General features: G+C 48.3%; 1 protein-coding gene across 4 annotated transcripts in view; it reads right to left on the bottom strand.

The window, feature by feature from the left end:
- Positions 1 to 12,093, bottom strand: part of FAM217B (family with sequence similarity 217 member B) — a 249,242-nt gene that overhangs the window by 141,067 nt on the left and 96,082 nt on the right. For all 4 annotated transcript variants that reach the window (XM_085619473.1, XM_085619470.1, XM_085619471.1 and 1 more), the window contains one exon: positions 10,092 to 10,251. In XM_085619473.1, the coding sequence (XP_085475599.1) occupies positions 10,092 to 10,177 (86 nt within the window). In that variant the 5' untranslated portion in view covers positions 10,178 to 10,251. The remainder of the gene's footprint in view (positions 1 to 10,091; positions 10,252 to 12,093) is intronic.

Below are 12,093 nucleotides of genomic sequence, written 5' to 3'. Positions count from 1 at the left end.
GCATAAGCTATGAGAATGGATTAAAATTGTAGTAATGTTTGATTGAGACATAGGCAGGTTTTTTATCTGAGAGGATTATTATCCAAAAATCAATTTGTAAATCGGGAGACAAAATCGAAATGTATAAAAATGTATAAATGTATATATGTACAGGATCGACATAGGGCTTTTTTTAATATAAAGTGCACTTGAATATGTGGTAGACGTACAATTGGTCATAGATTATTCTTTTTCTTTATTATGCTTTAGGATTTCTTGAATATCATGGCTGCCTGAGGAAGGCTGATCGCCGAAACGCGCGTAGACTGGAATAGATGAAAATAGCCATGTTTATTATGTATTAATTTTGTATCATATTTTGCAATACGATTGAAAACAGAAAAGATAAATGTCTGATGAATTGTAAATTATGGATTAATCCTGTATAATCCTGTTATATTGTGTTAGGAAGCCATAATGTTACTTACATGAGTATTGTATTGGATAAATAAGGAAAAAGAAAAGCCCAAAAAAGTATATAACCTCACAAAAATATTAAAGAATGAATTATCAATCGAACTTTCAAGTGTGATAGTTATGCTTGATTCTGGATTTTGATCTATTGGTACATCGCCACATTTATTTTAATAATTGTTTCCTATATATATTTTTTCAGTAGTAATTACTTTAAAACCCTAAGATAGGAAACTATATTAGGGGTACCCTTGTTATGTTACAAATCATCTCCTGAATTACTCCTCTGTACGTGGAGCTGGCTTCTTGAACACAGCGGGCGCTTCCCAGGGCCCCCTACGGCGGCGGCTGTGCACGTGCTATAGGCCAACCCACATAGTGAATTGATGTTGACATGCTATCATCCACGCACCCACTGCAACGTTAAACGAACATACTCTTGGTCCTTCTTGGAGTGTTATCACTGAATACAGAAAGAAATATCTGATTCTTGCCCTCCACACTGACACTGCGTTCACATGGCCCTCTGACTTGCATAGCATTTACAGCCTGAATAGCCTTCCCTGGTGACACTCCTTCAAGAAGAACTCTGCATTGGAGAAGACCTTGCATGATCGGGAGATAGCCCTCCATAGTGCTAGCGGTCCCCTCCACTTCCATCTGGGCGCCACAGACTCTCTAATTTCTTCAAGGTACACCCGAGCCATCGCAGATTTACATAGGCTCGCAAGCTCGAGGCCTGAACCTCCCTGCCGCTACTTGGGTGCCTGCTTCTCTCCACGAAGGCGCTGCCTACATGACAGGCGGCGGCGGTGGGGGAAGCCCGACGGCCGTCAGCCAGCTTAACTATTGAATCTAAAAAAAAAAAACTGCGACAAGGTCAACCTCTGTAGATGCTGAATCCGCAATTATCTACCACGCACAATCCGCCTCACAATCCTCGGAGGATGATGTTAAAACGTTGCTTATAGCGGTGCAACATAGCCTGTCAGATCTATCGGGAAAGATGGATACTATCGGGAAAGATGGATACTATGAACAATCGGCTCAACGTTTTGGTGCAGAAAGTCGATAAACACGATGGGTAATTGAAGGAGGCCGAAAAACGCATATCTGACAATGAAGATGTTACAAATCGAATGCAGACACAAGTGGCTCATATGGATAAGCTCCTGAAAGTCATTGCGGCTAAGAATGAGGACATCGAAGCCAGAAACCGGCGTAACATTCGTATCCTGGGTATTCCGGAGAGCACGAATACGGGACAAATGGAAGGCTACGTTTAGTGCCTCCTGAAGAGCTCCTTTGGGGTAGACACCTTCGCGCTGCATTTGGTGGTTGAACGCACGCACCGTTCCTTGGGCCCACGGCCCCCTTCAGGAGAAGCTCCAAGACCCATCATTGCGCGTCTTCTCAACTACCGGGACCGCGATGTGGCACTGCAGAAGGCCCGTGAACTGAAGAAGTCACTGCAATTTGAGGGCAACACATACACCATTTACCCGGACTTCATATTAGCAGTTCAGGAGGCTCGCCGAAAGTTCCTCAATGTAAAGCAAAAGCTTCGGAAGGCTCAGATAGAGTATGCTCTTATACCCCGTGCGGCTCCGAATGACGTATAATGGGAAGCATGTCTTCTGTACGAATCCACAACAGGTAGATTACGTTTTGAAAAACTTCTTGAGACGCTCCCCACGCCGTAACCGTGCTTCTAGATTGCCTTCTCCTCTACATGGCTGACTGAGCGCATGATGTCCACCTGATATGCGCCGTGTCTACTTATATCGCCTCATGCTCACTGTATGCTAGGACATTGTTAATGGCTACATCGTCCCCGGTGGAGGAGGACTGCGTACAACTGTATCTTTTACTATGTTGTTCCCACTGTACAGACATGAACAGATAAGTGCCCTTACTAATTTCTTACCTTTTGGGACCCAGATTATATATTTGTATTATTTGCCACAAGTTAAGTAGACGTAAAAGACACTGCCAAGCACCCTTCCCCCCTGTACCACTCTTACCCACTATGGGTTTACACCTAGGGATTGTGCTGCAGATAGAGTCAGGCCCGCGAAGGGAATACTGCCCCCTGGCGCCCCCCCTATGGGAGCTCCCCTTTGCTACTGGTTTTTTATTTTATTTTCGCATGTTTTTCATTGCTATATACTATCATCCTTTTACTGGCCTCGGTTGGTTGTATCGACTCAAATGTCTTTGTTTCACTTTTCGGGTGGGCTATGCTATGCCGGCACGATTGGGGTGTCGATGTGGGAGGGGGTGGTAAGGGTTGTCCTGTGTCCCAGCGGGGACCATTTGTTGCAATGTTTTGTTAAAAGGGGGAGGATTTGGGGTGGGGATACTCTTCAATATTCTCGAACATATTGGACAGTCACAGCTAGACAGAGCCATCATTATGTGCATGGATACACTCATGTGCGATATCTGCAGCCTCAGCGTGTATCATTGCCAACACTACAGAGATTACACCAACTGATCTTCCTGGTCTTCAATTACTCACATGGAACGTCAGAGGACTTTGTGATCCTCGCAAACACCGTCAGGTGTTAGCTTACTTAAGACAGGCATCACATCCAAAAAGCCATGCTTCAGGAAACACATATGGCCCCTGGACATCCTCCCTTTTGCGGCACGAAATGGGCCTCTATATATGTGTCTATTAGTCTTATTAGACCTACTCACGCGGCACACTTCTACTAATAAAGAAAGATACGCCATTCATAGTGGGAGGCACATATAGTGATGCTTATAGCCAAAGCTGTATACTTTGGGTTACGCTGGCTGCGCAGTCAGTCACTCTCGTTTGCAGTTATGGTCCCAACACAGGTGATCCCGGTTACTTCACCGCCCTCTGGGGTCAAATATTGAAAATAGGTTCCACACATGTCATATGGGGCGGGGATTTCAATACTGCTTTGCCCATCCCTGGACCGCTCTAACCCCCTCCCCCACTACTACACTAACACTCGAGAGACCTTGTCTGGCCTGCTTGAAGAACATGGCCTTGTTGATGCGTGGAGGTATGTCCATCCTACCACTAGAGAAGGCACTTTTTACACGACAGGTCACTCCAACTCGTCTAGATTGGACTACTGGATATGCTCCCGGGGGTGACACCCTGGATTCGTACTATCGCCCATCTAGCCCGTACACATTCAGATCATGCGCCGGTGTACCTTGAATTAATGCCCCAACTCCATTGTCACTCCACGCTGCTGGAGACTCATACCGAGGCACTATTAGATACTGTGTTTCAGGAGGAACTGCAGGAAGAGATCACTGCCTTCTTTGATAGGAACAGGGGTACTGTTGAAGAGATGGGTATACTTTGGGAGACTTTTAAAGTCCCAGTTAGGGGCGTCTGTATATCAAAACATTTTGGTGTACTGAGAGACATCAGGAATAGACTGCGATGCCTTGAGCGAGAGATAAAGGTTCTGGAAGGGAATATGTGGGAGGCTAACTCTGGATGCAAAAAGGCTACCCTCTGTGAAAAACGTACAGACTATAGTGACACTTCGGCTAGAGAGGCGAAGTTAAGAGGACGGTACTTCAGCACAAACAGATATGGGGGAGGGAGAGAGGCCGGGACGGGCCCTGGCGGATGCCATCAAGCAACCTAGATTCTCTAATTATGTATTGGACGTAGTGGATGGGGATGGAAACCGACACAGGGACAGTCTTGATATCCTTAATGTCTTTGTTAAATACTATAAAGTCCTCTATCGCTCACAGCGCTCATCTCCCTCAGATTTTACTCCCCATTTTCAGGACATAACTCTTGGTTGGCTGGGGGGATTCTCAGCGCGAATTCCTAGCGGCGCCCTTTGAAGATGACGAGCTACGTGAAGCTATAATGCAAATGACGTCCGGGAAGGTTCCAGGCTCAGATGGCCTTCCCGCGGATTTTTATAAAACATTGACCAGTTGCTCCCTGTGCTGAAAGAGGTTTTTATAGAGGTCCAAGAGGTGCAGATTTTACCCACAACAATGAGAGAGGCATGGATTACGTCATTGCTGAAACCGGGCAAACCCGCAGACCAGTGTGAATCTTATAGGCTGCTATCTCTTATAAATACAGACACCAAAATTCTGGCCAAACTGGCAAATCGTCTCAGACTATTGGACAAGCTGGTGCTTCCGGACCAGTCTGGGTTCTTCCCAGGAAGAGACACATCCCATAATCTTAGAACATTGTTCTCCATTGTGCAGGCAGTTGACCCCAGGCTGAAGGTAGTGGCAGTATTCATCGATGCTTCAAAGGCCTTTGATTCTGTGGAGTGGGACTATCTCTCATTTTGCAGAATATGGGCCGTCCGAAAGGCTTCATTTCGTGGATTCGTCTACTGTACACTGCACCCACAGCGAAAGTCTTGATCAACAGCCATACAGCCGCCTCGTTTTCCTTATCCTGTGGCACCCGTAAGGGATGTCCGCTTTCTCCCCTCCTTTTCGCCTTAGTTATGGAACCTCTTGCCGCTAGACTTTGGCAACTCTACAATCATATAGGCCTCAGGGGTCTACTACGCCCGATACTGATCTCATTATATGCAGACGATGTCACTCTCTATATCAAAGACCCATCTCATAATCATACTCCCCTACTGCGGGAATTTGTCAAACTTGGAGGCCTACCGGGTATACATATCAACTGGTCCAAATCACAGATATTCCCCCTGACTGTTACTCCCTTCGACATGGACTACCCACTGAAATGGTGGGATACGGAGGTCAAATATTTGCAGACACGTTGTCCTTCCTCAGTCGACTATACATTTATGGCATAGTCCTGTATCCGTGATCATATGCTTGCACCTTGCTTATGTTCTCCTCTTCTGCCACTCACTTATCACCCAGATATCTCGTTGCAAGAGGGCCTCTTCAGAAAGATGGCGCGTGAGAGGAAACCTAATTGCTGGGGAGACCTGTATATCAATGTGAAGTTTCGTACGCTTCAACAACTATGTCCTGATCCACCTCCGTCCATTATGGACACATTTATTTATGCCGGTCTTCGTCACGGTATCCAGGCGAGCTCCCCTACATACCCTGCTGAGCCTGCGACACTGGTCACCATTTTTTGCGGACACCCTCTACTTCAAACCTAGTTTCTGCACTTTACCACATGCTATATAATGAGGCAGAATATCCTTCATGTGCAGCGCGCACTAAATGGGCGTTGGAACTAGAACAGGACATCACTGACGAATAATGGCTGTTTTGCTGTAAACAGACGGAACATATCTCCTCAAACAGCCGGCTTCGAATTATTCATTACAGGATTTTGCATCGCAGCCATCATACACCGGTTAAACTTCACAAATTAGGGTTACGAGACTACTAGGTGTGATAGGTGCAACAGGGAAAATGACGATTTTTTGCACCTAGCTTGGGATTGCCCAGACATACACTTATTGGAGCAATTTCCTTACTGCCCTTGATGCTATGACTGCGCTGCCCATCCCACGATCTCCACTTGTGGCCCTACTGGGGTATACCAAGAAAATCACTGCCCAACATCATAAATCTTTCCTTCCTCCTCACTTATGCCAAGTATCGAAGAGCTTGTAGATGGGGAAGGGGTAGAGCGCCCAAATTTAAAGACTGGTTGTTGGATATGATATTTTGGCAGGATCAACTCTGTACCTATGCTGAAATGCTCCCACGAGCTTCCCGCCCACGTGATATTTGGGGCCCGCTACAGACATTTATTGGAACACTCCGACAATGATGCGCATTTGTTTTAGAGCTTATTCCTGCTTCCCAAGTTTCATATTTGTATGTATGTGCTACCCCGCCTTCACATGGCCAACATATGGAATCACTTTGGTTTCCTGCAATGGACTTGTGCCTGTTCTGCAATTATTACAGCCTGTCGCTGCATTGTGAATGTATTGGCTAAAACATTATCATGTTGCTGCCTTATTTTGAATAATTGTCACTCCTCTGTAATTGTAAGATCATCCATGTAGCTGCCCTAGATCTTTGATTGATGGCCTCTGTATATCGTACCTTTATATGCGATATTTGATTTTCTCTGTCCTAGCTATATGATCCTCGTGCTTGCTGTAATGCATGTACTTTATGAAAAGCTAATAAATACATGGTTAAAAAAAAAGAATTAAAAAAAATATATATATATTCTTCCCTCATCCCGGTCAGACTATAGCCCTGTCGTGGTGTGCCTACGACTGGGGGAGGACGAAGGGTCCTCCGAGATGGTACTTTCCAGTTTCATTGACACAGGATGGAGCGCTAAGGGACGAGTTGAGGGTGGAAATCAGGAACTACTTTCTGATGACTGACCCAAAGGATACATCTCCCCAAATCAACTGGGAAAATGCATTGCAATGGTGTCTGCTCTGAACAAGCAGAGGGCAAAGGAAAGGGTAGAGTTAGAGGCGTCCCTCGCCCAGACAGAAAGCGATTTCAAAAAGACTCCCAGGCGAGTTGTCGCGCCAACAGAGCTCTGAAAGGGAAGCTAGGTGCAATATACATCAAGAGGGCTGAATTCACTCTTCTGCGGCTACAGCGCAATGCATATGCTCAGGGCAACAAAGTGGGCACCCACTTGGCAAGACAGCTCCGGGAAGAATGAGAATATATCGGGGGCATCAACAAAGGTGACAGGGAGTTGGTACATGAAGTACAGACTCAAGCTAATATTTTTGGAGACTTCTACCAAGAGCTATATAGAGCTACCCCCTCCCCCCAAACATTCAAGCAGAGTCAGATTACGGCCCCTCTGGCACTGCCTCAGATCTCGGCCGCCTGGAAAGGACAGATAGATGAACCTATAACGGAAGAGGAGGTGAGACAGGCCATCATAGCCTTAAAGCCCTATAATTCACCAGGGACTGATGGACTAACAGCTCACTTCTGTAAGACATACGCATCGGAACAGACTTCACACATCACAGTTTTATTGAACGACAGAGTCCGGACGGGGGTGACACCGTCCATGGCGGAGGCACTGATTACAGTGATAACAAAACCAGGGAAGAATCCACAACACTGCGCTTCCTATAGACCAATAGCACTACTTAATTTAGACGCCAAACTATTTGTCGATCCTAGCGGCCCGCTTACAAGACTTAATGCCTGACATTATCCACTCGGACCAATCCAGATTAATAAAAGGGAGGCAAACACATGACAATATACGCAGGAAATTGCACCTCATAGAAAAGGTGTCAAAGTTTAAAATCCCAGCAGTGTTGGTAGGACTCGGCGCAGAGAAAGCCTTTAACAGGGTTGACTGGCACTACCAGTTTCTCACGGAACGCTTCGAATTCGGGGAAAAGTTTATTAAAATGATCAGAGCTAACTATGGGAGCCCGTGTTCCAGAGTCTAGGTGAACGGGGTGAGCTCGAGCCCCTTTGCACTAGGCCGAGGCACATGACAGGGATGCCCACTTTCCCCAATATGGTTTGCTCTGAGCATTGAGCTGCTCAGCTCCGGGCAACAGCGGAAATCCAGGGGATTACTTTTGGGGGAGATGAACGTAAAGTCTCATTGTTCGCTGATAATGTCCTCCTGATGCTCACATCCCCCAGAACCTCCTTACGAGCTCTCCAGGGGGAACTGAGGAAATTCAAGGTGGCCGGGGGCTTCAGGGTTAATTTGACTAAATCTTCCGTCTTGAATCGGACTTTGACGGAGGGGGAGAGGGTATTGATTCAGGGCGAGTTCCCATTTGCCAAAAATACAACATACTTAGGGATCCAGATCTCCCCTCGCTTAGAGGGCCTGTTCAAAGCCAACTTTCCGCCTTTACTTTCCCAAATACAGCAGGAATTGAAGAAGTGGAAACCGCTGTTTATTTCCTGGCTGGGGAGGATAAACGCAGTCAAACCGACCGTACTCCCTAAAATGCTATACCCGTTTCAAGTACCCCCTATTGAACTGGAGATGGACTTTCTACCGGGGGTGCGCTGCATGATCCTAAGGTACATCTGGCAGGGTGGGAGAGCTAGCCTACCCTTCCAGATACTGAGGAAGCCAAGGTCTGAGGGGGGTGTGGCACTACCAGACTTTGGGCTATACTATAGAGCAGCCCAATTGAGTGATATCAGAATGGTACATGCAGGAGTCAGACAAGCACTGGCTCCACATGGACTGGGCTATAGTGGGTAGGACAATATGGGACGTCCTTTGGAAGCCCAAAAAAGACAGACCCCACAATGCTTACTTAAGTACCCCTACTCAAACCCCACTCAGGATCTGGGATGAGGTGACTCGTGGCAAGGGGTGGACCCCTTCTCCATCCCCATACACCCCATACATTTTAACGCAGAGTTCCCGCCGGCTTTGGAGGCAGGCCGTTTGATGTTTGGAAGGAGGGGGGGATGCTTGGTCCTTTCTAACCTTCGAATACTGCCAGCAGGATTTTAATGTATTACCAGCAGAACACTTCCACTACCTTCTGCAACACTGGGCACTCCATTCATCAGTAAGGGAGGCGGCAACCCGGGAGCGATCCCCGGTAGAATCCTTTGTGAGGAAGGCAGGCACCACAAGAGGGGTAATTTCGTATTTATATGGCCTTCTGGTCTCCACACAGTACACAGAGCCCGCGATATACTCACTTTTGGGAGATGACTCTAGGGAGAAAAGTGACTGAAGGGGAATGGAAAAACACTTATGGGCCGACATCGCTAAACACAATCCACACGCTAGACATACAGGAAGCTCACTATAAGACATTATTTGATTGGTTTCTATACCCTACCAAACTCAAAAAGTTCTTTCTCCACACCTCAGACCTTTGCTGGAGGGGATGTGGCCTGTTGGGGGACTTCCGCCACATTTGGTGGGACTGCCCTTCCATCAAACCATTCTGGGAGGAGATTCTGGCTCAGATAAAAGAGTTCCCTTACCGGGCACGATTGAGGCGACCCTCCTAGGACTCAGACGACACTTTAGAATACCAAACCAAGGCAGATAAGGCAATCATGGGGGCATGTATGGGGGCTGCCAAAAAGGCCATAGCGGCAAACTGGAAGAAGGAGGCACCTGTGCTGGCACAATGGTACTCTCGGCTAAGGAGAATCAGCATGATGGAAAGGATGGCAGACATCTTCAGGGATAACTATAAAAAACGTTAATATAAGTGGGGTCCAGTGGTAATATACCTAACAAAGGGCCTCCCACTGGCGGTCTGCCCTCCCACACTGAGAGGCTTGCACCTATTTCAGTTTTAAGGCACCTAAAAGGGAATCCCATCGCTAACAAAGGAGGCTTTTGCAGGGGACACATGGAGGGAAGTCACTCCGCGCGCAAGGCCTCAGTAGGGAGCAAGGATATGCCAAGACACAGCTTCTCCACCACAGGGGAGGGGGGGGGGGGGGGGGATGTTCTTAAAGTTATGCAATGTAATTTTGGCGCATCCAAGCCCTGCAAAAAAGCAATTTTATATCTTAGGTCCTGCACATTCAGAGACTGTATACATGTTAGCAGGGGGTTGCACGCGGGATAAAATGCGAGGCCGGGTGCCTGATTGTATGAAGCTGTAAAACCTCTTCGTTTTTCAATAAACAGATGTTTGACAAAAGAAAAAATAGAGTGGGTGTTCAGCAGACAGGTTATCAAATACAAAAATATCTAATGTCCTTACATTAACATTCCTTCGTTGCTCTCGTGGTCTCGGCTTTGCTTTTTGCGTGCCCCCAAAGAGGGCAAGTCTTGAATGGCCGGTCCCATAGCAGCACCATCTACAGTCTTGGCTGCAGCAGACTTCTTTTTCGCATCATTTTATCGTCTGTACACGGTGTTACCTGCCAACATTAGAAAGAGTTAATCACTCATGAGCTGAGGCCAAGTGAATCACATTATTTAATGTGCACGATAAATGAGTAAGACACTCCTGAGACAAGACAGCATGCTTACTGGGAAGGCACCCAGGCCTGCAGCTAGCTGAAGTCTTTCTTCGCTTTCTATACACGTACCACCTCACATTCCATAGAATGTTTGGGTTTGGTAGACCTTTCATGAATACATTTTTTAATAAAAATAGACAGTGTTGGGAGAGGCACCGCTGCTGTCTGTATGGGGAAGGGACATGGATAGGGCTATGTTGGCCGAGAGATCGGTGTTCATCGGGCGGGGGTGTCCACAAAAATGGAATAAAGTGTGGGGGGCATGGAACAAATACAGAGGGGGCATATGTGAACCACCGCAAGCACAGGAAGATGAAGCCTCTGACACTGACTGAGGAGAGGGACTCGGGAGCAAATATCGGGGTTAGGGATGTCGGACTTGGAAACTTGGGTGGAGGCGCTGCGGGAGGATTGGATGTAGGGTTGGGGGGGGGGGGGTGCTGGTTACTGCTGGGGAACGACTTCGCTACATCTAATGTACTGTACCGTTATGTGCGAAAACAATAAAAATCTTTTACAAATAAAAAAAAATAGTGTTGAGTAGCAGTGGATCTAAGCGATTCTGTAGCTTTAGTGATCTGAAAGAAACACATTAGTTAGATTCCTCACCTTAGAATATCCCCAGGCGTCAGGCTGGATCCGAAAGATTTTTGTAGCAATACCCCTTGCGCGTCGCTAGGCGTCGTCTGTGGCTCCGCGTTCGTCGGCGCCGGATTGACGGAGTACTTAGACGCCGCCGTCGCGCGCTGACGTCAGTTCTTTTTCCGCACCAGTAAGCGCCGATCCGGGAAGAGCTTACCCCTAGTCATTTTTTGACTAACTTTTTGGTCTCTCGACTAGACTCTGGTGCCGGTAGGATGCCTGGTTTTAAAGCCTGCGACGCCAGTCATCGCCTGATGTCGGTGACGGATCACCATCACCGGTGCCTTTACTGCCTGGGGGCCAACCACGACGCGGAGTCGTGCCCCGACTGTCAGGCCTAAACATTGAAAGCTAGGCGGGAGCGGTCCCGTAAGCTTCGAGCTTCGGCACTCGGCTCCGCGCCGCTCTCGGTCCCGGTGGAGGTCCAAGGACCGATCGCGGAGCCACAACCATAGTCATCGCTCGTCGGGGTCTTCAGGTAAGTCGAAGCACTCCAAGAAGTCCAAGAGACAACATCGCTCTTCGGACTCCCCTCGCGAGACTCGGCCGAGGGTCAGAGTGGTCCCCCATACCCGCCGGTCCCTGGGACTGACGCGACTCCGGCAGAAGTCAGTGCCTTCCTCTCGGCCATGAAGGGCCGGGCTCCACCGTCGATGCCTGTAAGCGCGCCTTCGGGCCCCGCAGGTTCGACTGGGCGACCTCGCGTGCCGACGGCTCCGGCCCAGATGCCGCAGGTCCCCGAGGGATCCAGGCCTGGATCTTGGTCGGTGCCGGTCGACCTCACAACGCCTCCTCCGCAGGCGCCGACACCGGTTCCAACTCCGACGCAGTCGTTCCCCAGTTTAGCCCATCCGGACCAGACGCCAGCGCGGCACCGCTGCCGGCGCCGATTGGTGAACGTTTCATCTGCTGCCCGGCTCCGATCGTTCCTCCTGTTTATCGGGAATCGGATGACGAGGGCGACTGGGAGGGGTATGATGACCCTATGGCCGCTCAGGTCCAACTTTCTCAGGACTGGACAGAGGAATTGGGGGATGCCAGCGGTCTGGATACCTCCCCGGACCCTGGTTTCAGCTCTCCTCCGACTGTGGCCTCGGA

Source organism: Triturus cristatus, chromosome 7 (assembly GCF_964204655.1).
Source record: "Triturus cristatus chromosome 7, aTriCri1.1, whole genome shotgun sequence".
NCBI lineage: Eukaryota > Metazoa > Chordata > Amphibia > Caudata > Salamandridae > Triturus > Triturus cristatus.
The sequence above is the reverse complement of the archived record's forward strand: the minus strand, read 5'-3'. Positions and strand labels throughout refer to the sequence as shown.